Source organism: Cottoperca gobio, chromosome 1 (assembly GCF_900634415.1).
Source record: "Cottoperca gobio chromosome 1, fCotGob3.1, whole genome shotgun sequence".
NCBI classification, from domain to species: Eukaryota; Metazoa; Chordata; class Actinopteri; order Perciformes; family Bovichtidae; genus Cottoperca; species Cottoperca gobio.
This window is the reverse complement of record NC_041355.1, coordinates 2340393-2367435: the sequence shown is the minus strand read 5'-3', so window position 1 is coordinate 2367435 and position 27043 is coordinate 2340393. Positions and strand designations below refer to the sequence as shown.

At 42.0% G+C, this 27043-nt stretch overlaps 1 protein-coding gene across 1 annotated transcript in view; it reads left to right on the top strand.

The window, feature by feature from the left end:
- mad1l1 (mitotic arrest deficient 1 like 1) overlaps positions 1 to 27043 on the top strand; it is a 49108-nt gene that overhangs the window by 7752 nt on the left and 14313 nt on the right. The window contains 9 exon segments of the mRNA XM_029459548.1: positions 644 to 730; positions 1440 to 1584; positions 5887 to 6027; positions 6465 to 6521; positions 8071 to 8156; positions 8381 to 8426; positions 8428 to 8472; positions 20363 to 20594; positions 23663 to 23856. Coding sequence (XP_029315408.1) covers positions 644 to 730; positions 1440 to 1584; positions 5887 to 6027; positions 6465 to 6521; positions 8071 to 8156; positions 8381 to 8426; positions 8428 to 8472; positions 20363 to 20594; positions 23663 to 23856 — 1033 coding nt within the window.

Below are 27043 nucleotides of genomic sequence, written 5' to 3'. Positions count from 1 at the left end.
ACACCAGGGTGGTGTTTAAGAAAGGCAACGTTAGACTGACCTCCTAATGGGGTGAAAGCTTTCATGAGCACGCCCAGCCCTCACGATGTGGAGTTGAGCAGCTTCACTTTCTTTTTTTCCAGGTGTGTCATTTTAACTGCAAAGTGGCGGCTGAAGTGCGATTTTGAGCTAAGCTCCCCTAATGTGTGCCCGTTTCACAAGAGATGAAGAGATAATAGCGTTCACTTTTTGGACAGATCCATAGTTGCAGCCGGGATTTAGAGTTTGGAGGTCATGTGGTGCGTCTCTGCTGGAGTACGTGACCTTCTGCATTGTTGCCTTCCCCATTGTGTGTTTGTGTTTCGTAATCTGTCAATCTCTCCCACGGAGTGAGTTTGTTTTGTAGAAGTGTGACCAGTATTTAGCCCACGATCCTCCCTCTCATCTCTCGCTCCGCCGCTCATGTCATTTTATTTCCCAGCTCCCAAACTGGCCCAATAACAAAAGAATATGGAAACGTTGTCGTTTTCATCTGTTCCGTCCTTTCTGCTCTCTCAGTCATATTGATTTGTGTGTGTGTGTGTGTGTGTGTGTGTGTGTGAGAGTGAGACAGAGGGAGAGAAAACACGTGTAAGCTAAATGTTCTGTCTGCGTCTGCCTGTAGGAAACCAGAGGATCTTTCCAGGGAGGTGATTCAGATCCAGCAGAGAGAAATTGCTCTGAAAGAGCAGAACTACACTCTCAACAGCCGGTAACATACACTTCTTCACACACACACACACACACACTCACAAAATCCCTCTCTCATGCTGTCTGCCTGCGTGCCTCCCTTCCCCCATGTATCTATTAGAGCGTATCTCTGAGAAGTCCTTAATTGTCACAAAGTTAATTAAAGCGGTCCTGATTCTGATAGCACTCCTGACAGTAACCACTGGTGTGTGTGTGAGAGATTGAGGGAATTCACTAATTAAACTTGTCCAGTTTAGGCAGAGGGGATGTCTGTAGGGAGGGCTGCGTGCATGCTCTGGTATATTCATGCTGCAGCAGTCCAGCTAAGACAGCTTCCATTAGCTAACTAGCGTCTCTCCCCTGCTGAGTGTATCGGGATTATTATGTAATATTAGAAAGGGAGAGTGGGAGAGTGGGAGAGTGGGAGGGGACCGAGGGAGTATGTGGTATAATTATTATCCTGGTATAATTATTGTTCTATTGATCAGACTTGGCACAAGTTGCTGCTGCAAATGATTTCTGGACAGTCTGGGAGTTATTTGGTGCCGGTCCGGTAAGTTATCTGTTTGGGGTATTATTCTAGATTGCCTATGTATTGATTTTCTCAGATTGTGCTGAACGTTCAGCACAAACAAAAACATGTTTTCTTCGTTCCCCTTCTGTCACCTGTTCTCAACTCCCACAAACACTTTTTGCTCTCCCACCCATTCATGTTTGTCCTGCTCCATCAGTGTGAGGAGTGCAGAGCGTTTGCGGTCTGAGTTCCGTGAAGAGTCGTCCCAGCAGCGCGGCAAGACCCTGGAGGAGCAGAAGAAGAGGGAGATGCAGGACAGTCTTGTGCGTCGACTGCAGAAGCGAGTGCTGTTATTAACCAAGGTACCCGACCGTCAATGAAACGCACAAAAACAGACACGTTATCAAGTATTCAAAGCCCCACGACACAACCTTTCCCACCTGACAGAAGTTCACTTCAAACCCTCGGGGAACGCAGTTGGATCGAGGCCAATTCAGAATTCCTAATCTGCCCTTTACCCCCTCCCTCTGATTGGTCGATGGAAGTCATGTGACTCCTCTTGAGCGTCTATCTTGTTTCCACCTGCTCTGCAGTTCCTGACTAGACCTCCCTGTGGTATTGATTTCTCAGTGTGTATAATTCCCTCAACATGCTCAGTCTCTCAGTACACAAATCACACACATGCACTCTCAGGCAGCATCATAACTAAGCAGAGCTGAAGGCGTGCTGAGAATATGATTGATTTGGCAGAGACTACATTCAACAGTTTGCACTAAGCATTCAGAGGGTAGGAATAATTGTTGTTTACCATCCTGTAATGATGTCTGGTCTTTTTAAAACTTATCTTTTATTCAGGGGTTTGATGAAAATGTTAGTTCTAACCAGCCAAATGTTCATAAAGTTATATCAAGCTTATACGTGCGTTAATGCCCCTCACACATACTGTATATACGTTAGGGCTGGAACCAATCGATGTTTTTAATAGTCTAACATAAGACACCTGAAGCCATCATTACTTTCTGTGCATGTTGTAATGACTTGATCTCGACATTTTATACATCGTGCAATAACAAAAAAAATGTAATTCATTTGATAAATTGCCAAAGCAGCAAACCGTCATATTCAAGTAGAATTGAGTTTGTTGTCAATTCGCACCTATTGATTATCTATTCGATTAATCAACTTACTGTGTGAGCTCTACACAGATCTGCAGTCCTGGAGCCACACACTGGCTCACAAATCAATTGTGATTAAGTGTCTTGCTCGGCTGCACCTTGACAGCAGGTTGTTGAAGTGAAGAAGTGAAGAAGAGAACAAATGTCGTCCCTTTCCTCTCTCCCACAAACCACTTCTCCTTTTTATGCTACCGTGCGCAGATGTTTTTGTTGCTCATATACTTCGGTGGGACAGACTCGCATTAGAGGCGCAGTCGCATCTTCACGCACGAGATAAAACCGTTGACACAAAAGCAATTTTAAAAAATAGATGATGAAAGCAGTAATGATAGTTTTATCACTCCGTCCTCCCACTCGCTGTTTGTTTGTGCGATGTTTTTTTAAATGAGAGTTTTTATCGGAGCAAAGGGGACAGATTTGTGATTTAGATTGAGTGAGTTTCATTGCATGTTAATAGACAGTAAATAGCCTGCGGGTTGGGACCGGCAGAATACACACTGACCTCTAAACGTGTTTCTGTATTTACTTCTGTTCAGTTCGTCCTCCCTCTCGTCTTCTCTCGCTTTCCCAGGTCCTCTGCGGATGTAGTAGACGGGGGTGCAATGTTGCGTGACAAACGACGCCAAAACAAATAAAGTTGAATTAAGGATGATTTCATATTTAGTGTTTTTAAATGAACCCGACTCAGTCATCTTTAAATGGATTGTGTGGGTTTCGATCTGGCTAATCGCAGACTGAATCCGATGGGGGTAATCAGGGTTTGTTTTCAGATACTAGCCCGTGAGCTAATCTGACAGAGCAATTTCTGTCTATTATTCATAGATTTTTACATCCAGGAATAACAAGGTGCCTTTTTAAGCCATTTATAAAAAGACGGCACTACTTGGCAATCGACATTATATTGCTTATTACTGCCTGTGTTTTATTACCTGACTTCAACCTGACTTTCATAAGCTTCCCCCAAATTAGTCCCCGTTAATAACAGACTGTTAAGCTTTCAATGAACCTCAGAATTGGAGGACGTCACTAAGCAGCCCGGCTGTTTGCTGAGATGTTTATTAAAAGCTTAATTGTCACAAAATGCAGCCGGCTTTGCTTCATAATGCAGAGAGTAGAGAGGCGCGGAGACACATCATTCTAACGGTCCTGACTGACGGTGAATTTGCATTAATAAACAGATTGTTCTCACTCATCACGTTGCCTGGCAACCAGTACAGATTTACGGTGTAACGTACTAATTAAATGTGGTAATAATTCATTACTGTTGCGAGCTAAAATGTTGAGTCAGGTAAACTTTTTAGACGTGTAATGGATTGTTTTTAGTTTATATTTATTACTAAATTGTATTTTCTCGTGTACATAGATATTAACCAGTGACTGATGACAGTGTTGCTTTGTAAGATATGACTAATTACAATGTTGTAATCAAAAATAATATTTATTTTTTTGTTAAGCTGACTACTGTCTGCATCTCTTCTTTCTCTTCTTGGTCAGTTGAACATATATTAAATTAAAGCACACTTTTGCATGAAATTATCACTTTATTTTATCACTCTTGGATTTAAATTCAGACAAGTTATCAGAATCCAAAATCCTTTATTAGTCCCACAACGGGGACATTTACGTTGTTACAGCAAAAGAACAAGAAAGTAAAGTGGCGACTACATAATAGTTAAATAGAATAAAATGGAGTAATAGTAGTATAAGTACAGTCGACGTTTCAAAGTTTAGTAGTAATAATAATAATAATAATAAGCTTTATTTGTATAGCACCTTTCATACAAGAATTGCTTCACAGCAGAAACATAAAAATGTATACAAAATTATACATTTACAGTACAATAATCACAGTGTTGATGTAAATGAGTGTGAAGTAGCAGAATAAAAATAGTAAAAGTGGAAAAGACTAGTAAAGAGATAAAATAGCAGCTTTAATAAAAGCATTTCAATTAGTTTAAAGTGGCATAAAATATCACCATTTAAAAGGCTAAAGTAAAGAGATATAAAATATCACCATTAAAAGGCTAAAGTAAAGAGATATAAAATATCACCATTAAAAGGCTAAAGTAAAGAGATATAAAATATCACTATTAAAAGGCTAAAGTAAAGAGATATAAAATATCACCATTAAAAGGCTAAAGTAAAGAGATATAAAATATCACCATTAAAAGGCTAAAGTAAAGAGATAAAATATCACTATTAAAAGGCTAAAGTAAAGAGATATAAAATATCACTATTAAAAGGCTAAAGTAAAGAGATATAAAATATCACCATTAAAAGGCTAAAGTAAAGAGATATAAAATATCACTATTAAAAGGCTAAAGTAAAGAGATATAAAATATCACCATTAAAAGGCTAAAGTAAAGAGATATAAAATATCACCATTAAAAGGCTAAAGTAAAGAGATATAAAATATCACCATTAAAAGGCTAAAGTAAAGAGATATAAAATATCACCAATAAAAGGCTAAAGTAAAGAGATATAAAATATCACCATTAAAAGGCTAAAGTAAAGAGATATGTTTTTAGCTTACTTTTGAAGATATTGAGCGAGCTTGCCTCCCTAATGTCTGCAGGTAAAGTGTTCCAGTGGAACACAAGAAAGTGGTTTGTCTTCCTGTCACCTTCCCTTTACTTTCTTCTTGTCCCACCTGCCTTCATATACCTCTTCTTTCATTTCTAACTCTCTTTCTATACATATTTGTTTGTGTGTTTTAAGGTAACCGTACCGACGCGTGCATGATTTTGTGGTTGAGAATGAACAAACGCACTGAAGTATCAAGCGTGCAGACTCACACTGAGTCTCGTGAGCTATTTGTAGACGGCGTGTCAGTCTGAGTGACATTTGTGAAGACGTTGACTTGAGGATGTTTTTTTAATCCTGTCGTCTCTGAGGGAAGCAGCTCGGTGTGTTGACGTAGTGGACAGAGCACGACGTTAAGTGTGTGTCTCTCACTCCCACTATCCTATGGGAGAAACATTTCATTTGAATTTTAAAATGATCTCCTCTCCAATAACAGCAGCATAATATTACATGCTTCATGTGTAAAGACGTTTCCCTGTCATGATTCCCTCTGATTTATTTTAATTTTATTATCCTTTATCTACAAAGAGATTTGTCTTTTGATTTGATTATTACATGAGGAGAGAAAGCATATGAGCACGGCCACAACCCTAAGCTTCTCTTGTCACAGCTTGGATTGCAAAGGCGCAGCTGTCTCGTACTTTGTTCCTGGTTTACAAAGGCATTTGCCTGTCGTATTAACTCCAAACAGTCACGCAAAAGTAACACAGACAAATCCCAAAAAACGTTAAAGCGCTTTGATATTCTCAGTTTATTCACTGTGTTGCACACGCACACTACATATCTGATGGCACAAAGTTCTTTTAATGTCACGACTTTCTTCCTCCTCGGCTACAGTGACATTTTGTCGGGTTGTACGGCAGGATTTCCATCTTGCAGCGTTATGTGTGTGTTTGCGTGTTCCAGGAGCGCGATGGAATGCGTGCCATACTGGAGTCCTATGACAGCGAGCTGGCGCCTACAGAGTACTCTCCTCAACTCAGCAGACGACTCAGAGAGGCAGAGGACGTGCTACAGAAGACACAGAACCACAACGCAGAGATGGAGGTGGGTGCTCAGGCTTGTGCACACGCACGCACACACACACACAACTCTGGCATTTATCATATTGCACATTAGCTTCGATGATGTAGCCAAGTTGATTGTTTGCTGCCGGCCAATTTAGTAAGCATGTCGCTGAGTGACAATTTGCGTGTAGCTGAAGGCACTGTAGATGTAGATGCGGTTAAATCTGATAAAACAGCACTTGTGGTACACGGGGGCATCGGGAGCAACACTTAACACGAAATATGAGGAGGCGAAAGCGCCAGTGTTTCAAAACCGGATGAAATGCACACTTTGGATAATATGTGTTCGCGCCTGCCTCTGCCCCACTCGTATCCTCTGTTTCTGTCAACACTGTATATCAGTAGGACACCAAGCCATTTTTCATTTTTTGTCTATTTTGTATGTAACTTTTTTTTCTCTGCCGTCCTTCAATTCAGGTCCAGTTGACCAAAGCACAGGACGATACAGGGACTCTGAAACTGCAGCTGCAAACAGTAAGTACACACGAACAAACACACTTTCACAGATGTTATTGGCAGCGTTTTATTCTGTGACGTACAGACACAATCACATTGTTTTCTTACATTCGTTAACTTATACTCATACCCCACCAGTAACTAGAAACAAGGAAAACTAAATGTTTAAAGTTGAAACATTTATTAAAGCCATGTTAAACCATTGTAACTGTTAGTAACTAGAGCCATTAGCACTCGAGATGTCTCTGTAACTGTAATCCTGGAAGGTGAACTTGGTCTTTCTGTGAGTCAAAGATGCTCTAGGTGTCAAACTCAATTTAGTTCAGGGGTCACATGCAGCACAATCTGATCTCAAGTGGGCCGGATCAGTAACATCACAGCATAATAACTAATACATAACCACAACTCCAAATGTTTCCCTTCGTTTTAGTGCAAAAAAAGTACAAGTGCATTCTGAAAATGTTCAAATGTAATGAACTATCTTTTTACAACCTGAAAGTTCTTAAGAACAAAAGGTGCAATTTCAACAATATTATCAGTTTATCATTTGCACATGTTCATTACAACTTACAGATCACAGTGTATCTACAAAGGCACAAAACATTGTGTTACAGGTGTCTGGAACAGTATTTTACTTTATGATCAAAACAACTAATTTTTACACTCTGCAAAGTCATCCCGCGGACCCTCTGGCGGGCCGGTTTTGGCCCCCGGGCCGCATGTTTGACACCCTGCTCTAACGCCTCTGTGACTAACATTGTTTCTTCCCAGTGTTCTGAATGAAGTTGGTGCTGGAGACCTTTTCAAAGGGACAGTCTTATTTAGCAGCTGGTTCTGGCTTTTTTTAGAAAATAATTGCCAGGTTGCACCGAACACTGTTGTCGGGGAACTTGAATTGCAAGATTAAATGTGCCAGTTCATCTGTAAAAATTGTCTATATGAATTTTTCCTGTTGTGAAAATGACAAAAAAAAAGTCGACTGCTTCAAAGTATGCTATAAATCCGAGATAAAGCAGAGAGTTGGCAGGTGTGACCTGAACTCTCTTACACACTCTGTGACTCTCTTTGTGTCTTCACTTGTTCTGTGATCTCCCTTCTTTTCATGGCTCTTTGTTGCCGAGGAGACATCAACATAGCCACGGCAATGAGTATCGACGCGTGAAATCCACCTGTCTGGTATAGCAGTAATTACTTATCAGTCTTGGGAAGACTGGGAGTGAGGATGAGCTGAGAAATGGACAGATGCTCTCAGAAAAAAGAGGGAAATGAGTGTGCAAATGGAAATGAGCGGTAATTGCAGAGAGGAGAGTGAGATTGGAGAGAAACTAAGACACAGATGAGTATAAGGGGGGGGGGGGGGAAAGGATAACATGGGAAAATGAGTCAGTGGACTAATGGTGTTTAAAGGATGGATCTGTTTGTCTGGATGTCTTTCTCGAAAAGATAGCAGCTCGCAGGAATAGAGTCCACAGAATGTATCTGCAGTCAAAATGTTTGTGCCGGGCACGCGGCCAAAGGTGCTCTGATGTCGGTGCACCGGGATCATTTTATTCTCTGTCTGTGGCAGCTGGAGCTGGAGTCTCTCAAGAAGCACCAGGCCTCTGCTGCTGACAGCAACTCGTCAGTGACCAAAGAAGAAGTCGGCATACTCAGGTAGCCTACACACACACACACACACACACACACACACACACACACACACACACACGGCGCATTGCAAAGACCTGAGACATGAAATATTCACACGTGTACCAAGGGTGGATTAACTTGTCTGTGAGCAGAGCTATACCTCGTAGGATTAACATATTGAGTCCACAATGTGCATGGACTTTGAATTAATAAACATGCCGGTGAATGTGTGTGCATGCATTTTGCAGACAGAAAATTGAAGATTTAGAGTCAGAGCGGCAGCGTCTGGAGGAAGCAGAACAACATCCTGGAGATGAGACTGGAGAGACACAACTTACAGGTAGGCACCAAGACTTCCCTGCAACAGTTTCCTGTGATGGATTTACTCGTCTGGCACAAAGGAACCAATTTAATAAGCCCAAGGGGCATCAGACTAGCAGGTACGACATTGCAGATTGATTCACACAAACGCTCCACATATCTGACAGGACAATTGGACCCAGGTGTGATTCCAGCAGCGTCCATTGGAAACGTTGTGGAACCTGTGGCTGATTTAAAGTCTGCCATTGGTTGAAGGGATTAGAATTGACAGAGAGCTGTGTGGGTGGGGGGGGGGGGGGGGGAAGAGATGCCGTCAAAATAAATGTAGCCCCTAGTGTCAGCTGGGTATGAAACTGGCTGGAATGAAATGAACCCTGCAGTCACCTTAACTTACCACACACACACACACACACACACACACACACACACACACACACACACACACACGCATGGCTGTGTTTATCTAAGCTACTTTCATCTTGCAAAGTCACTTAACTAACTCCCTCAGTTATACCCGATCCCTTCTCCTTTTAAATTGTGTGTGTGCGTGTGTGTTTCATCTCAGTCAGGTCCTCTGATTCCCCTGACTCATACTGTACCAAACTAAGCCCACCAGGGCACTTTAATGAAACGTGTGTGGGCAAGCGTGTTGGCTCCATTTAGCCGTGGGGTAAATGAAATCCATGTGTTCTCAAGCATGACCACCACTTTTAAGGCAATTGACAACTGACTGTGTGTGCGTGCGTGCGTGCGTGCGTGCGTGCGTGCGTGCGTGCGTGCGTGCGTGCGTGCGTGCGTGCGTGCGTGCGAGCGAGCGAGCCCAGGTTTCAAGGTTGCACGGTCAATGGATCAGGTCAGTTCTTAAGAGTAATTTTTATGACTCCTCCATGGTCTGATGCACACAAAGAGACCTCTAAATCTGACTGAGTGACCGAATGGAAAAAGAAATGAATGGCTCGGAGAATAGGCATGGAAGACGTGCAGAATTGAATGCTTGAATACATTCACAATGTATGAACCCGTCATGTCTGTCCTGTCTTTATATTGAGATCATACTAACTAGTGTGACTGTCAACCTCTCAGATGATTTCACTGCTTTTCATGGTGTCATCCCCACCAGTAGATCTCTGTATATATCTGTCCACGGCAAATGGAGTTACAGAGGAAACCGTTTACAGTAATCACGGCTACAGTGATCAATCGCCTGCATGCATCTAAAAGCTAACTTTACTCCCTTGATCATTTCCGGATGGCAACCTGAGGCTGGTGCTGCATGCACATTAACATCACGACGGGAAAAATAAAGTTATTTCCCCTCAATGAAAAACAAAAACGCACAGGGACAAGAGCACCTGTTGTTGTTGTTGAAGCCTCCCTCCTCGACTGGGTTGATGATGCCGGGCACGTGATGCCCCCAAAGTGAGGCTCTTTCAAAATTCAGTTATAATAATTCTCTGTCCTTGTCATCAGCACCACGGATGTCAGAAGATCTTAGCGTTGTCACGGGAGATCATTTCCCCTCCTGCTAACTTTGACATGTTTAAATAATTCAAAGAAATAGCACCTAATTGGGCCTAATTTATTATTATTATTGTTATTAAAGAAATACCTATGGGATGAGTATGTTAAACACACTTATACTGGTTCGGAGATGCTTGTCATCCCGGATGTTGGTAAAGAGTGGTCTCTCTCCTCAACAGACCTCCTTGCTGTGCACAACTGCCGTACTGCATTATTGAAAATAAACGAAAGTGAACAAATACATTTTAAATTTGAATGCGTGTTGCGAACCTTTCATTTCTGCCATTCAATGACATTTTCTTTGGCTCGTATTTGAAAGCATTCCCATCCTTTCCAGTTTACCTCATAATCAAAGTCTTCAGGTTTGTGTGTTTTTTCAATTATACATTTCTTTAAGCATTTGCTTTCTTTGTCTTCTAATGCATGGCTGCTGTCGTTGGTCATGCCAACTAATGAGTTCTCTCATTAGAAAGGGAAGAAAGGGAAATGTCAGCTTTGAGATTACAGCATGTGCACCTATGTGAAACAGCAGAACTGCAAAGCTTTCATCTTTTTATTTTCAGAACTACTGGATTCTCTATTTATTCCAAACATTCATTATTGATGATGACAGAACCGTAAACACATTACGTCCTGTTTTGCCACATTTGTTTTTTCCCCACCACCGACTCGGTTGTTCAGAATAGTAAATGTAGAGGCTTTCTGGTTATAGGTGATAGCTGTTATCATTTGGCAACAGAGAAGAGCAAAATCAACTTGAGAAATGCTTTGTAGTCTAGGATGGGGATAGTGCGTTTGAGCAGATTGTGCTGGATGATTGTGACGGGTGTTTTTAATGATATTTGCACTGAACATGTCTGACATCTCAAAGAACCTGCAGTCTTATTATGAAGAGCAACGTTATTAGCAGTCGACGCCTGTTCTGCGCTCCTCCTTACGTTGCCTCTGTGGTTTGGACCTCTTCTTATATAACATCCCCATCATGGCTCCAACATGTACATGATGGTTTAACATTTAGCTGATAACAACAACAACAACAACCAAAAAAGATGTATAATATAATTATATTCCAATATTTCTGTAACTATTCTAATGAGTTTTTCTTCCACTGCACACCGTGACAGCAGTGATGGTAAACTTTCAAACTGCTGTCTTCTTGCTCTTGCTGTCATGCCGATGTCTAGACAAAGATAATTGTTGGTGTTGCAGGAGGTTGCATCAACGACGTCTCTCTGTTGTACACGTGCTCACATAGACATGCCCAATTGTATAATATACTCAGCCACAGCAACATTCTGTTTAGACCGAAAGAGGCATAGTACTAGATGCTATTCTAAAGCTCTTCATATTGTGGCTTAAACATGTAGTAGTCCATACATGGTCCATGTAAGGTTTGTCTCTCAGCGGTGCCTCTGCTGCTGTAGTTTGGTTGTTTGCATTTTCATGCCAATTTAAAGATTTAATCAGAATTGAAGTCATGACAACAATGAATGCAATAAATATGATTAAATGTTTAAGGTCTCTTAAGACGTCAACGCTGCCTTTGCCTGTAGTGGGGCTAAAAATATCGTCCAGCCTGAAATGTGTTGTTTAATGGCAACGTGGCAAGTTGTCGTCGAGATATCTCGCTCTCTCGTTAGCTATTGTGTTCTTCATAATGTTTGGCAGATGGACTCCCCAGGTAATTGCCTGCGGCTGACACCCCTGCTAGCAGGGAAAATAAAACCAGAGCCTCCTCAAACAGCAAGCCCTCGTGACATCAACACGTACCACTTTCAAAACTAATTTCCTTTGGGCAACCTTGTCCCTTTTTAAAAAATAGTTTTTTTATAGTTCACGGAGACAATTTAATAGTGTTAAGATGCACATATTTTTAATGACAATATCAAAGACAGTGCTATTTACCAATATCCTCTTGTGACTGCCAAATCCTTAAATTAATGAGGCCGGTGCACACGGTGGACAGTTGAGCTCAGATTGATGATGATATGGATGGCTGAAGGACGGCAACAACAATTGAGGGCAAGATGTAGCTGTCCCATATAGCAGCAGCCTTCCAACCTCATTTTTCAATTTGTCCAAACTTATAAGACTTCCCTTTATGACTATGAATCTTGTATTACAGTGTTGTACCTGTACACCGTTGACTGAGCTTCTTTCCCACCAGACAGCGTGTCTTCCCATCACCCATCGCAGGTCTGACATGTAGGGAGTTGTGTGCACTGGCAGGAACAAAGAAATCATGACGTTTCTGTATAAAATTGATAAAAGCCTTTTGACTTTTGAGCCAAAGAGACGATTGCAGCACAGCAGTAAATCAGTGAAGTGATTTGAGACGTCATAAAGGAGTACCTCAGCCCCCTTCAGCCGGCTCCGTGCAATATACCATTTGAAAAAGAAATGTCAGTAATGACAGTTATGGTGGAACATTTTTGATTAAACGGATTGAAGTATATTTTTGCTTCCATTTCAAGACTTTCAAAGGGGGAAACGAATTGCAGGAAAAGTTTCTTAATAGAGAAAATCAGTTATTTCTTAAGTCTTGTTATACATATAAATATTTCAGTGATTTAAACAGAGAGGACCCATTTATCCAGCGCCCGGCACAGATACTGCAAGTCCAATTACCAGCCGAAAGACACAAGGAAAGGTCAACAACACTTGTTCATACAGGTGAGATGGTTCAACTTGACCAACTTGTCTGATGAGGAAGAGGTTGACACATTCCTGCGTGAATCTTCGGCACTGTGCTCCATGTTGAAACGCTGTTAAACTGGGAAGAGAGACTTTGCAGTTCAGTCTTCCATGGGAGATTCTGCTGCTCTATCCACAACCTCGACCTACCCTTGCATATCCATAAACTCCCAAAGGCTCGGGTCCCTGTGGCAGAGCCTTCCAGAGATTCTGAAGCTAATACTACATGGTCTGAAAACCTCTTCAACTTCACCTTTTACAAGGCCTTGCCTGCATGGAGGGGTAGGTCGTCTCTGCCAGTCCACCCAAATTAGCATTTGACATGCAATTACTTCTTACCATCATGTTTTTGGAGGGAAGTCTCTGCTCTTTTGTAAAAGGCGTAGAGGCTGTGATCTGTCTCCAGACCTTTTTCGACTTCTTGGGATTTAGATTTTAAGATGTATTTACTGTTGACTCTAACCATAGAGAAACACATTAGTGATATGTATGCCCTGCCAGTGCAACTTGCCGGTATGCACATTACACCAGGGAATCTGAAGGTGACATTGCAGCCTTATTCCCCTTTTATCCCAAGGATAACCAGCTCATGCTGACCTGTGGATTGGAGCCCTTCAGCTGCACTCCTACTGCTCTTCAGAACATCATGTTCTTTTCTCAGTTTGTGCTTTGCATGTGTATCTGAGCTTAAAGGATCCCTGTGGAGTTTTAGACCTCGTAGCGCTATGGAGCTCTTTTTGTATGAGAGGGTCCGCGTTTAGTTTATCTTGCGCACGTAGGTGAAGGTGTCACACTATTCCCCTGATCAACTTGCTAAGAAATGCCGCAATACGCCAGCAAAGACTGAAGAAGAAGCTAGTAAACGTGTGTGGAAACAAACTAAAAATACTTTTAAAAATCCGCTTTGCAAACGTTTTATGAGGAAGGAAATGCACTCGGCGTGATTGTTTGGCCTGCAATGCATTTTGCTGAGTGACACTGAATGTAAACGTATCTTTGGTTTATTTTCAAGAACACTCCACAGGGCCCCTTTAACGTAGGATTTTATCAAAGGATACCTGATATGTGTCCTCGCCTTACACAGATAAGCCCATTGTCAAACAATCTTTTCTCAGTGCAGAGTGGATGCTGCTACACATCTACCATTACTCCTAACTCCATCTTGAGCTTTCAGGCTTTCACCTTCCACCAGGGACCTTTTTTAAGAGGCTCTCTATTGAGACACAAGTGCTGCAGATGGCTGATCATCCTCAAATGTTACCCATGTAGGAGAACTACTGAAGTGTAACCTCTACCTAGATTCCACCTCATTGCCTTAGGGACCCAAGTACAATACCTGCTGAGCAACTGCTCGCTGCTCTGTGTTCATTCCCAGCACACATCACCAAAAGCCATGAAGGGATTTCTGCTTGATGTGATTGTTTTCTAATTGACATCACACTGTTGTCAAGTAGCAGTTATCAGCAGCTTACTTCTGGAGGTAAACTGATTGATGTACTCTTGCCAAAGGTAAGCCCACAGATGATGGGGACCAATTATGAGGACAAATGCGTTTTGACATTGCTCAAACACTTGCACTTACTTGATGCACACATATAACTAGAAATCTTTATAAGTGATGTTCCGTTTGTAGTCCGAGTAGTTTTGATCAATCACGTTTGAGCGGCCTTTGGTGGAACGCATTGGCCGAAATGCACTCTTGGAACCCATCGGTTACCAGTTTAGCTTTTTATTAGCTTGGCTACTTGAGTGAAACAATCCATTTGTAGAAGTCTTCTCTCAACTCGAACCCCATCCTCGTGTCTCAAAGTTTTCTGATTGGACTGTAAACAATTGACCGGCTCACATAAGAGGAGGTCTTGGCCTGGATAGACGACACCGGCTCTCCAGAACTCTTGGCTGTATGCCAGTTGTTGTCAGACCGGCTGCTCATGGGTTCGACATTGACAAAAAGCAATTCCAAATTGGCACGAAAAGGAATAAGGAGGAGACCTTTTCCAGAAAAAAGTAGGGGAAATGGATCATCTTCACTGCAGACAATGACAGCACGGTCATCCCTGGATCTGGTTATATCTAAGGACAATATGGACATATCTCACGCTCTGTGTGTTCTTTTCATTATCTTTTGTAACACTCCTATAGATTTGTTGGCCATTTCTTCCAGAAACGGTGTCGTTTATTTATTTTCCATTCACCACCATTGTGTTGGGTTAGCACCTTAAATGTCAGTGATGTCAGTACCGGTAGGGGATGCATGCTTTTTCTTTTCTTTTCATTTTGCGTGAACTGATCCTTTTTTAAAAATGCACCTGTGATGTCCTTGGGACGGGTTAAGTTCATTTAAGTAGAGTGGCTAAAAAGCCAAAGTCAAGAAAGCAGTGCCGGTGTGTTATTGACGACGTGCCTCGGAGGTTTGCCTCTCTGCTGTCGGTTACCGTCACTTTACTTCATGTGGTTTAACGGTGTGCGTATGAGTGCTTTTTCTTCGTTATTTTTTGATAGTACCCCTCTGCTCTCACACTCGTGCGCATTCACTCACTATTAGTGTGTCACCTGTTCCATCGGTGACTCATGTGTCCCCTGTGGTTGCTGCTGTATTTAGTACATAAGTGGATGTTTCAGAGCGATTTGTTCAGCTGTGTTAAAAACAGACTCTGTTCCCTGGACTTTGAACGCCCCTCCCTCTCTCTGCCCTGCCTCCCCCCCCCCACACCCACTCCCTCTCTTTCTCCTGCTCTTGATCTCCCGCTCTTTTGCTCTCTCTCCCTGCCTCTTGCTCTTTTTTATAACAGACTCTGCTCCCTGGTATTAGATGTGTTGTTATTGTTGTTCTATGAATAAGAGATATGTAGCCTCGGGCACTTAGCATAGAACTCCACCTTGCTGCACTGTAAATACTGTGTGGAAGAGTAGGCTGAAAATATGCATGTACACACACACACACGCATGTACACACATACATACACACGCACACACACAAAATAGGCCAACTGTAATTTTAAGCAGTTTGCTAACATCCTCTTTGAAACTCAGCCAACTGGGCGTTTTTCTGATGTTGCAGCAGTGAACTAAATTATAATTTATAAACGCATAGTGTTTCCCTTTTTTTTTTCTCAAATGCAGACGTGCATGTGCAGTCAAAGGTAATGATCTCTCCGTGATCGTCCCTTTTTGAATTCTTAGATTTCATGTTTTCTATTTCAGAGGATCAAACTTAATCACATGATTAACATTTTTGTCTGTTGCGCCCTCGTCTTCTGCACAGAAGGTAAAGTGGATGAAGACAAAAAGAAATTGCCTTTTTTTTTTTTTTCATTTTCTCACTTTAGTTTGAGGAGAGTTCAACCAATTAAAAGAAGAAGAAAAAAGAAATGCTATTTCTTGGCTTACTCTGAAAGCGACGTGCGTTAATGCTAAAGAGAAATGCGTTTCTTTTGTTTTTGCTGTTGAGCAGTCAATTAAAACTTTGCCCCTCGGCTCTGTCCAGGCATCGAGAAAGTAAAATGTGAATTTCACGGCCAAATCATTCTAATTTTCCTTTAGCTTGTTTGAAAGACTTTTCGCTTTTTTGACAGCACGTAGCTGTTGGCTGCATTTTGAGGACTTCACTGTTCTTTTTGTGCTGGCATTACAGCTTGAATCTACATATCTGTCTCACACTATCTGGCTCTCCCTTTCCATTTGCTCTGGCTGTTTATCACAACACACATGCAGAGGCATCCTTGAATAAACCCCCCCCCGTATACAGATGTAGAACTTCAAAAGATTTACGCAAGAATGAAATAAGCTTTGACTTTATCTGGCTGTGACGTGTGTGGTGTGTGTGTGTGTGTGTGTGCGCGGTCCAGTCGGAAATGTTTTGATATAAATACACACGTTCTCTGTTCCTCATTTTGGAAAGCTCAATCCTTTTAAATTATACAAAGCGTTATTTATAAGCGTGCAAGGCATTTTTCCCTTCATCCGTGCTACTTTCCCCTACGCTGTAGGCAATATCACCCTAACCCTCTTTGTTTTCGTTGTGTTCTTTTCTGTGTCCTTCCCTGTTTCCCATCTTCATATCCCTTTTCTCCTCATCTGCCTCTTGCTCTCCCACACGCCTCTACTTTATTTGGCAATTGTCGCTTGCGGGCACATGGAATCTAATTTAGCCAGTAATCAAGAGCTGAGATTGGTGCGTGTGCACGTTGTGTGTGTGTGTGTGTGTGTGTCTGTGTCTGTGTGTGTGTGTGTGTCCTTATATTGGCATTAAGCTAAGATAGACTCTTCTCATTTACTCAGACCTTCTGGAGTCAGAAGAAAACAAAGTAAGAAAAGAAGGAAACAACATTCCCGTCGTTGCTTCTTATTCTGTGAGTTTTCTCTTGTCGCTAACATCCGTATGTATTTACCAACTCATTATCTGTCACGTCATGTTATGTTAGTTAGTTTAATAGATACATTGCTACTGTTGGACCTTGTTGAACTTTAGTTTAGTTTCAGTAAATCAGGTGTTTTAAGAAACATTCAGTGGAAACGTTTCAGCGGCCTACATATGTGTTGTTGCAGTATATATAGAACACACATGTGTTTCAAAGGTTAGAACACAGCATTACACAACAGCACATTAATAAATTCTTGCATTCGCGGTGAATCGGTGCAGAGTGTTCTGCTGGCAGTGGTCGACGCTGCTCTGTGCTGAGGGCAAAGAGCAGCACACTGGGAAATAAAGCAGGTAGGCCGCTGCTCATAACTTCACTGTATGCCTCTGTAGCCTCTGTAGAGGAGAATTTGGCAGGCTGGGTAAAGCAGAGCATCAGTCATAGGTTACGCAGAAAATAAATCTCCGTAGATACAGAGAGTTGGAAATAAAGCTACTTGTTTGAGTTCCAAATGCCCCGTCTCCTACACGAGCAGACCTGCTTCATCCGAGCCACGTTGCACCGAACAGACGGGAACACGAGCTGCAAAGTGACTCCTTAAGTTGCTGCTCTAGCTCGTGAAAATCCAGACGTTGTGAAACATCCGTAAGTGACTTTCAACGACCTGTTTTTAATGCACATTCAATTATTTTAAATGCCGGCAATAAAAAATAAAAATAGAACAAAATGTTTTTATGCTTGGCTGAGGTGTGAAAAGTCAGGGCATCGATAAAATCTAAACGTGAAGTGAAGTTAGCAACATAAATGGCCATTTTTTTCATGTTTGAGGTTTTCTTCTGCAAATGGTTTAAAGGAACCCGACTGGAGAGTTATCTCCAAACTCCGAAAACTATTTGCATTTTTACTGTTTGTGTTGCCAATCGTGGACATTATGGATATCTCTAATGTTTATTTTTATTGGGTATCTGAAATTGACATTATGACTTGTATGCATTGTATTAAATATACCTGAATTGGACATTTATTCCTAACAAGAATTCTATTCAATAACAAAAAAATGACATTGTGGACATCTGAACCTGAAAAGCCCGATACACGCGACTGGAAAAGGTGACGGCATCTGTGCTAAAAGAAAGTCATTGTGGATATCTGCATAATATATATCCAGTCTTAACTATTGAATGTTAAAACGGCCGATATCTTAAATGTAGTTTTGACTAGTATGATCAAAGTTGTAAACAGAAATGAGCGTGACAGGATATGACTTTAAAACAAGTGCACATAAATTAAAATGAAATGAAATATTTATTTCCGTCTGCTCAGGCTGCAGTAGCGTGAGAAACATTTGTCCCAACATCCCGTTAAGTTGCTTCTAATACGGTACGAGCAATAACTGGACTGTGGTCCTCTGCTAAACTGAATTTAAAAGATAACCTTTGTGCTCTGCAGCATATATATTCTTGTACATTTACTTTGAAAGGTACAGTTTTGCCACATTACCAGGAAAGGTCAGACTTGCGTCCAACATCTTCTCCGCAGCGCCTGAGTAGACGAAATGAGATTAAATGGCAACAGAGTGTAATATTTCAAATGTACAAGGTGTTTTTTTGTGTCTTTGTGCAAACACTTTGTGACTTTTGTGCAAACGCTTCACCTCTCATCTCCATCCCCATTTATTCCTCTGAATCACACTCGGCACTCTCTCTGATGGTTTCATGAACATCTCCCCCTTTTGATTATGAAATTCTGTCCATGCGTTTCTGCCACGGCCATGTTTTCTCCACATGCTTCACAGAAATGCGCAAGTTCAATGAAGGGTTTCATTTCTGGTGCAGGCGTATCGGCCGTTTCATGTGCCGAAGCCTTGAGCAGCGTATTCTAAAGGCCTGAGAGTGATTATGTGTGAGCCACACGTGGGCCGCACGCTGTGATAATGAAATCATATATTCAAACTAATAATAAGGGCATGAAAGGTTTTTCAGGTTGGATATTATTTAAATTCAGTTTTGTAATTATTTTGAATAAATGATACATTTTCATTTATATTTTGCTCTTTGAGTTCTTGTTTTTTTCATTTGCAGATTTTTTGTTTTCAGATTCAGATCTTATTTTCTTACAGTTTCAAATCCTATTTTGTTAGAAACTTTTTTGTTTTGAGGCTAGCTGACGTCTGTCTGTCTGTCTGTCTGTCTGTTATCTGTCTGTCTATCTGTCTGTCCATCTATTATATATCTGTCTATCTGTCTGTTATCTATCTGTCTGTCTGTCTGTTATCTGTCTGTCTGTTATCTGTCTGTCTGTTATCTATCTGTCTGTTATCTATCTGTTATCTATCTGTCTGTCCATTGTCTGTCTGTCTATCTGTTATCTGTCTGTTATCTATCTATCTGTCTGTCTGTTATCTGTCTGTCTGTTATCTAACTGTCTGTCTGTCTGTCCATTATCTGTCTGTCTGTTATCTAACTGTCTGTCTGTTATCTGTCTCTCTGTCTGTCTGTTATCTATCTGTCTGTCTGTTATCTAACTGTCTGTCTGTTATCTGTCTCTCTGTCTGTCTGTTATCTATCTGTCTGTCTGTTATCTATCTGTCTCTCTGTCTGTCTGTTATCTATCTGTCTGTTATCTGTCTGTCTGTTATCTATCTATCTGTCTGTCTGTCTGTCCATTATCTGTCTGTCTGTTATCTATCTGTCTGTCTGTTGTCTATCTGTCTGTCCGTCTATTATCTATCTGTCTGTTTGTTATCTATCTGTCTATCTATATGTCAACAATATGTTGTCTATCTGTCTGTCTGTCCATTATCTGTCTGTCTGTCTGTCATCTATCTGTCTATCTGTCTGTCTGGCTGTTGTCTATCTGTCTGTATGTCTGTTATCTGTCTGTTATCTATCTGTCTGTCTGTTATCTATCTGTCTGTCTGTTATCTATCTATCTATCTGTCTGTCTGTTATCTATCTGTCTGTCTGTTATCTATCTGTCTGTCTGTCTGTTATCTATCTGTCTATCTATATGTCTGTCTGTCTGTTATCTATCTATCTGTCTATCTATCTATCTGTCTGTCTGTCATCTATCTGTCTATCTGTCTGTCTGTCTGTTGTCTATCTGTCTGTATGTCTGTCTGTCCGTATGTTATCTGTCTGTCTGTCTGTCCATTATCTATCTGTCTGTCTGTATCTATCTGTATGTCTGTCTCTGTATGTCTGTCTGTATCTGTCTGTCTGTCTGTCTGTCTGTCCATTATCTATCTATCTGTCTGTCTGTCTGTCTCCCTCTGCCCTTGACATTAATTAAATGTGTAGAATAATTGATGGACGTCTGATCTTTGTGTCTCAGGGCGACTATGATCCCGTCAAAACCCAAGTTCTCCACTTCAAGATGAACCCTACCACTGTTGCCAAGCAACAGCGCCAGCAGGATGTTGACGCTCTTCGGGAGGAAGTGACGTGTCTCAGGGACCTCGTGCGCTCTTTGCAGGATGGAGGCGCTGCGGCCCATTCAAAAGCCGACTCCAGTTTGCACGCCTCCGGCCTCGGCCTCAGTCTGCCGCCGTCAAAGGAGGTTCTGGGTAAGATCAAGTCAACAGACACTGACAGACTCGCATGCACAGAACTCACGCATTTGTTTGTGCAACCCTTGTATTAAAGGAAACGGGGTCGGGCATCACATTTCAATTACCGTACATTGTTAATGGCGCTGAACATAGAGAGCACATCTGAGGTTAGGGCCAAAGCAAACATTGTAGCCTCTAACACACAAACACACACATTAACGTCGGACACAGTACGTGCTCAACTGAAGCTGTAATCACTTATAGACCGTTTCTATTTGAGTTTTTATCTCTATAGCTCGCTCTGTCAGGCCATAAAAATGTCCCCCACCCTTCAGCAGCCACCGGTTTTTTCCTAAGAGGCTGACATTTGGCTTGGATGTCAAGTGTGTGTGTGAGTAAGTGTTTGTGACACGCATGCACACTTGTTTTTATTATATCATTTTGAAAGGTGTTCTCCTGTTCCCTTTTAGACAAATGCAAAAATATTGAACAAAAGAAACACTTTATTGGCGGCGACCTGAAGCAAAAGGGATTTCTTTATTGGTATTTGAAGCCACGGAGCCTTTGTCCTCTGAGGTGTGAGCGTATGACAGTCGGGAACGTGTAGTTATGACGGGGTTAAATATTTAATTGGGGGTTCAGGGCAGTTCAGCGCTGGAAGACCGTTGGCTAATTTGTCTTCTGAGGACCACGGTGCTCTGCTCTCCCTCTGCCTCTCACTTACCAGCACTCAAACTCATCTCTCATCTCTTCTCTCTTTACAACTTCCGCCCTTATGTTTCCCTTCGCACACTTCATCTTTCATCTCTTGCCATTTTCCATTTTTGCCTTTCTGCTGCTGACCCTTTCTTCTCCCGAAAATAATTGAGTTTCTTACCAGTGTGCTAAAGTTGAATCTTTTATCAGACGATACAGAACTAATGTGTGATATCTGTGCTCATCTTCACACCGGGGTCAAAGCAACAGGGTGTCTGGAGAAGAATCAAAGACACACGGAATACATGTCACGTCTTTGAGGCACAGATTTATATAGAAATGTTGATTTATGTTGTTTATACGACTATAGACCCTGTCGAACCTCACTATTAAATTCACATGTTACATTTAGGAAATTACAGAACTAAAAGAAACATTTAAAAGAAAAAATAAGTGCTTAATATTTCAATAAATGGCAAAGAAATATCCAAAAATCCCCACGTCCTACAGGACATTAGGGATTTTTGAGTATTTGTCATTATGACAATAGTAGATTTTAATCAATTGGAACATTTTGTGAAACTAGAAATTAACGTCTTACTATTTTCCAACAGCATCTTTTAGCTTTATGTAAATTGCACTCGTGACATTTCCATTTCCATCCCAGACTGTGGGTCATGAGAAGATCTAGTTTTTAATGGCATTTTAAACACACAGCCACTGTTGTGTAGGTGAGCGGTGATACCGGTGACCTCAGAGCTACGTACGCTCCACACTTAAGTTATTAATGTGAAACAATTATGATGGGAAACATGTAAATTAAAGCCACAGGAAGTATCATTTAATTTGCCTCATTTTTTCCACTAGATTAAAAACCCTCATTAAGCTTTGTGTGTTTTTTAAATTATAATAAATCAGTGAATTAAGCTGTTGTTAATGCTATTAAGTAATATCTCTAGCTTTACACTTTGCTTCCTCTTGAAAGCGTCCTGAGGGTTTTCACAGTCGGTGGAAACGCTGTTGAACATATTGAGTTTAACTAAACGCAAGCAGTCCCGCTGTAGGGCTCCATGATATGTGGCGTCGGCAGGACTTAGAGATTAATCTGTCCGGGCCATAATTCCTCGTACTTCTACTTCTGCTACAAACCATCTCTGCAACAGATACAAATACATACTCTGGGTTCAGGTTGGAAGATGAGTTGGTAAAAATATATAAATAAAGCCTCCCTGAGCACTGAAATGTTCTTGACAGGTTCTAAGAGGCGGCGAGCCCGGACCCGTAGAGACCAATTAAGGGCAGAAGTCAAAAGCAACTAACTTTCTCAAAACTTGACAATAAAATAAAAACTCTTCTTACCACGAGTGCTTTGATTTAGTAACTAACAGTTATTTTGTGCAGTAACGTGTTCATTTCCCAGCGTCCCGTGTCCATTTGTCTGCATGTGGCAGTGAATCTAAGCAGCGTGTACTTCCTGCTGTCACTTGAGAATTTACAGCCATTTTCAGGGCAGTTTGATAGCTGTCATATAGTGACAGTTCTGCCACAATGCTGAAGTCTTGAAACAGTATTTATCAGCGCTGACTGACACTCGAGAGGAGCCCAGTCTCCCCGGAGACAGACAGGCGCACAGACAGGCGCACTCGTTCACTCTTTAAGTTTAGACTTTGTAGCCATTCACTGTTTTGATCATGATGGAGGAAAATGTAATTGGCTAAAATGTATGAAGAGAAGAAATCAATCAAGGCAGGGTTAGAAGCTTCGTTTGGAAATGCTCCACGTTGCTCTGCTGCTGCAGGAAAATGAGATGTTTGTGGTTTTACAGGAGGGAGCGTGAGAAGGGAAATAACACCGGTCGTTTGTGATCCAAACACATTGAAGAAATGAATCAGTGCAAGTTCTACAGAGGTGTTGAATAAGCCTTGGTCGACAGGTGCGCTTACCTGTTTTTATTAAACATGGTTTTAATTCCTATTTTTTGTATAACTTCCTTAGAATTGATTTTCGACACATGAAAGTGGAGCCCCGTCCTGCGTCTCCTCCCCATGAAGCTCCGTGCACCGAGCTCGGCAGCCGACTGTTTCAGTCCCCGCTACGCCACTCTGAGCGTTTGAGTGTTTTGTTAACACTAAGTGAGCAGATGGAGTGCCTCAGGGAGTGTATATTTGATATTGAGCCATCCATCTATGCTGCATTAGCTAAGTGACTTGAGCATGTACTTGTGGCGCTCTGCGGAGACAAACTCTTGCACGTGTTGCAGAATCTTCAAAGGGGGAACGTCCGAGTAATTTATGTGCATAATGAGTGATGCTGTAAAAAATATAGTGTCGCAACATCTGACCGATGTATTCTCCCGACCTGTGTGTGTGTGTGTGTGTGTGTCGCAGATTTACGTAAGCAGATGGAGAGCTCCGAGCTCAGGAACCAGAGGCTGAAAGAGGTGTTTCAGAGGAAGATTCAGGAGTTCCGCACCGTCTGCTACGTCCTGACCGGATATCAGATAGACATCACCACCGAGAACCAGTACAGGCTCGCCTCGGTCTATGCAGAGCACATGGACGACTCCCTGCTCTTCAAAAAGGTACACGCGTATTTCACATTTCACCGCCGATTTACAGTGTGACATTGTAACTGTGGTGCCTTCAAAGACACAGCAGTTACACACAGGAGAGAGACAAAAGTGATGTGCACATGTGTTAAACTGTTGAATACCAGGAAAACACAAATTGAAACGTCCGAAAACTAAAATCCCAGATATCCATTTTCATAGAACACCATCAATATAACAGTGAATTCTGTGCCTACACTCTTGCTGAGATCAGATACGGTTGCTATGAGCCGCAGTATTCCTGTACGCAAATGCACCTGGACTTAATTTACATATAAGTGTGAAGTTACAAGGAAAGCACTGTCAACATTTAACATTCCTACAGGCTGTAGCGTCTGTGAGTGCTGATATCCGTCTCTGTGGGATCTTCCACAAATGCTTCAGGAATTGCAAATTTGACCTTGCAAGGTGTGTCGTCGTCGTCGTGTCCCCCCCCCCCCCCCCCCCCCCCCCTAAATCCTCTCATATCCACGTTTATGCACCATTACGCTACGTTATAGCTTTGTGCCCGACTCATCCATGCAGGGAGAGGAACACCAGCCAACAGGGACTCTCCTCTGCTCTGTGTGTTGGATGTGTGTGTACCTCATGAGTGGAGGGATGATGATGATGATGGTGTGTGTGTGTGTGTGTGTGTGTGTGGGGAGAGAGTGATGACTGGGCAATGTCACAGGGCTGGCCCGCATTAATCGATCATGCACTCCCCATGCACTCATTGAGTGGGCTAAATAAAAACTGTGTGTGTGTGTCCCTTAGCTGTTGAGCAAATCCTTTCCTTAAGTAGCTTTACAGTGAAAACATCCTGCTGTGCATCCCATCGCACTTACCTCTTTGTCTCTCCATCCTGTCCTGCAACACTTGTTCTCTCTTTATCTCTCTCTTGTTGTGTATCTCTCTCTCTCCCCCCCCCCCCCCCCACTCTCTCTGTTTCTCTCTGATCTGAGTGTCTTGCAGTAGCTAATCGCCGTGTTGTTGTTGTGTTATGATAGGGGGCCTCTAGCTACAACAGACACCGTGGAGAATCCATAGGGGGGGGTTGAAGGCAGCTTTATTATCTCGGCAGGGTGATTACAGTGGGCAAGTGTTAAACTGTTGAGACTGGTCGTTACTGCCTTGCTCAAGGACTCCTCTGGATGGTAGTGCAGTAATAATAGTGCAGAGAATAACATGATCAAAAGGAATGGGGATGGGTGGGGGGGGGGGTGTATTTGGCGTGCATGTGGGCGTACATGTATTTTTTTTTCTCGCTGGTGTGTCCAATCTGCTCCATCGAACCCACCTGCGACCCTGCCAGAAGAGATAACTCACTGTCAATATTTATTAACCTCAGACTGTGTCCATAGAACTCACACACACATATATACACACACCCATATATACACACACACACACGCAGAGTCGTAATGCCTTCATAGTGCACACTGTCACACTCAAATGCACACATACTCACTCCAATCTCATGCATACAGATGTACAAAGACACACACACACACACTAAAGAAACAGATGCTAACACTTCCTGTATTAGTATTCAGAGTGTTCTCCGGCGTCTGAGTGTATGACACACATGCCTGGTGGCCTATGGGAGCAGAGAGGCCCGTACTACAGATGGAATACGACACTCGCACCGTGCACATGCACACACACGTAAAGCAGTGCACACATGAATAACAATATACATAACGTGCATAACATGCTCTTTAGGCGAGAGGATGCGAGTGTAATCTGGGTTATGAGAATATAAAGTGGACTAATTGCAGGATGAGGCGGGAGTAAGCGGAGAGTAAATTGGGGATTTTGGACAGGAAGCATAGGAGTCTTTACAAATAAGATTCTAATGTTATTCACCTCAGCAACAGGGTTGCCAGATAATCCTGCTAATATCCCCCTCTAGCAGAGGCACCCAAATCCCCCTCCTATGGTGTAAGCTGTTTAACCTGCAACTGTCACGTTCCCGCTCTCTTTTCTCCCGCGCTCATTATGTCACACTCTCATTCAAATGACTTCTTCCTCTTTATGCACGTTTACATGTTTAGCTCTCTCTTTAACGTTGCTATGATTTTGTTAATTGAAATGTTTCAATTTTAAAATAGTCAAATGAGTGTCGTTCCCTCCTTCAGACCTGTGTGAGTCTCCGCAGGGAGACACAATGATGCTCGTAATTATGACTGCAAGAAAGTCTTTGTCACTATCTTGGCTCAGAGGCTGTCAATTAAACTACTTTAACCACATTTCACACAAACGGAGACTCACGAGCACAAACGTACATGTGCGGCCAGACCGGCTGCGTAAACAACGCACTGATTACACCAAACACAAGGTGACTTCCTTCTCTGCTCTGGTAAACATTAGTCTGTTACATCTTTACACAGACATTAGTCGTTTGTTTCTATATTAATGCTCTGACTTTCAAATGTGCGCTTTGAAGCACTTCAGCCATAGGAGAACTGGAGTGATCGATAAAGACTTCAAAATAATTGAATCTTTTCAGCTAGTAAGCTCCACATTTGCATCTTTACGGCGAGATAATATTTGGTACAGACATTCTTCCCCTGACAGATGCTCTCCAACTCTTCATATTCAAAACAATACAACTTTATTGTCCATGTTGACTCTAGACTTTTATCAGTAAACCTAAAACATTGGGTGTTAACTTTGTAACATGAGAAGGTGTGTGTGTGTGTGTGTGTGTGTGTGTGTGTGTGTGTGTGTGTGTGTGTGTGTGTGTGTGTGTGTGTGTGTGTGTGTGTGTGTGTGTGTGTGTGTGTGTGTGTGTGTGTGTGTGTGAATAATATATTAATGCAACGTTATGTTAAAATGCCTCTGATGACAGAATTATTTTGATCGGGGGAAGTGTGCAGAAAGATGTTTGTGTGTTTGTGTAACATGAGCATGTGTGTGTGCGTGTGTGACTTATATTTTTAGCTCACCCCTAGGTGAGAGGGCTGATTAGCATCAGTGATTAGGTATTTATGAGGCTCTGCTAATCAGCGAGATAAACACCTTAGCTGTGTGAGCGACGGAGTTATTTGTACATTTGTCTTCCAGAAGTTCGAGCAGAAGAAGAAACTGCATCGTGCAACATTTACATTCACCCCTTCTTCTCTTTTAAAGGTTCAGATAAACACGCCGTCCAAACAACGTCTGACATTGGAAAAAA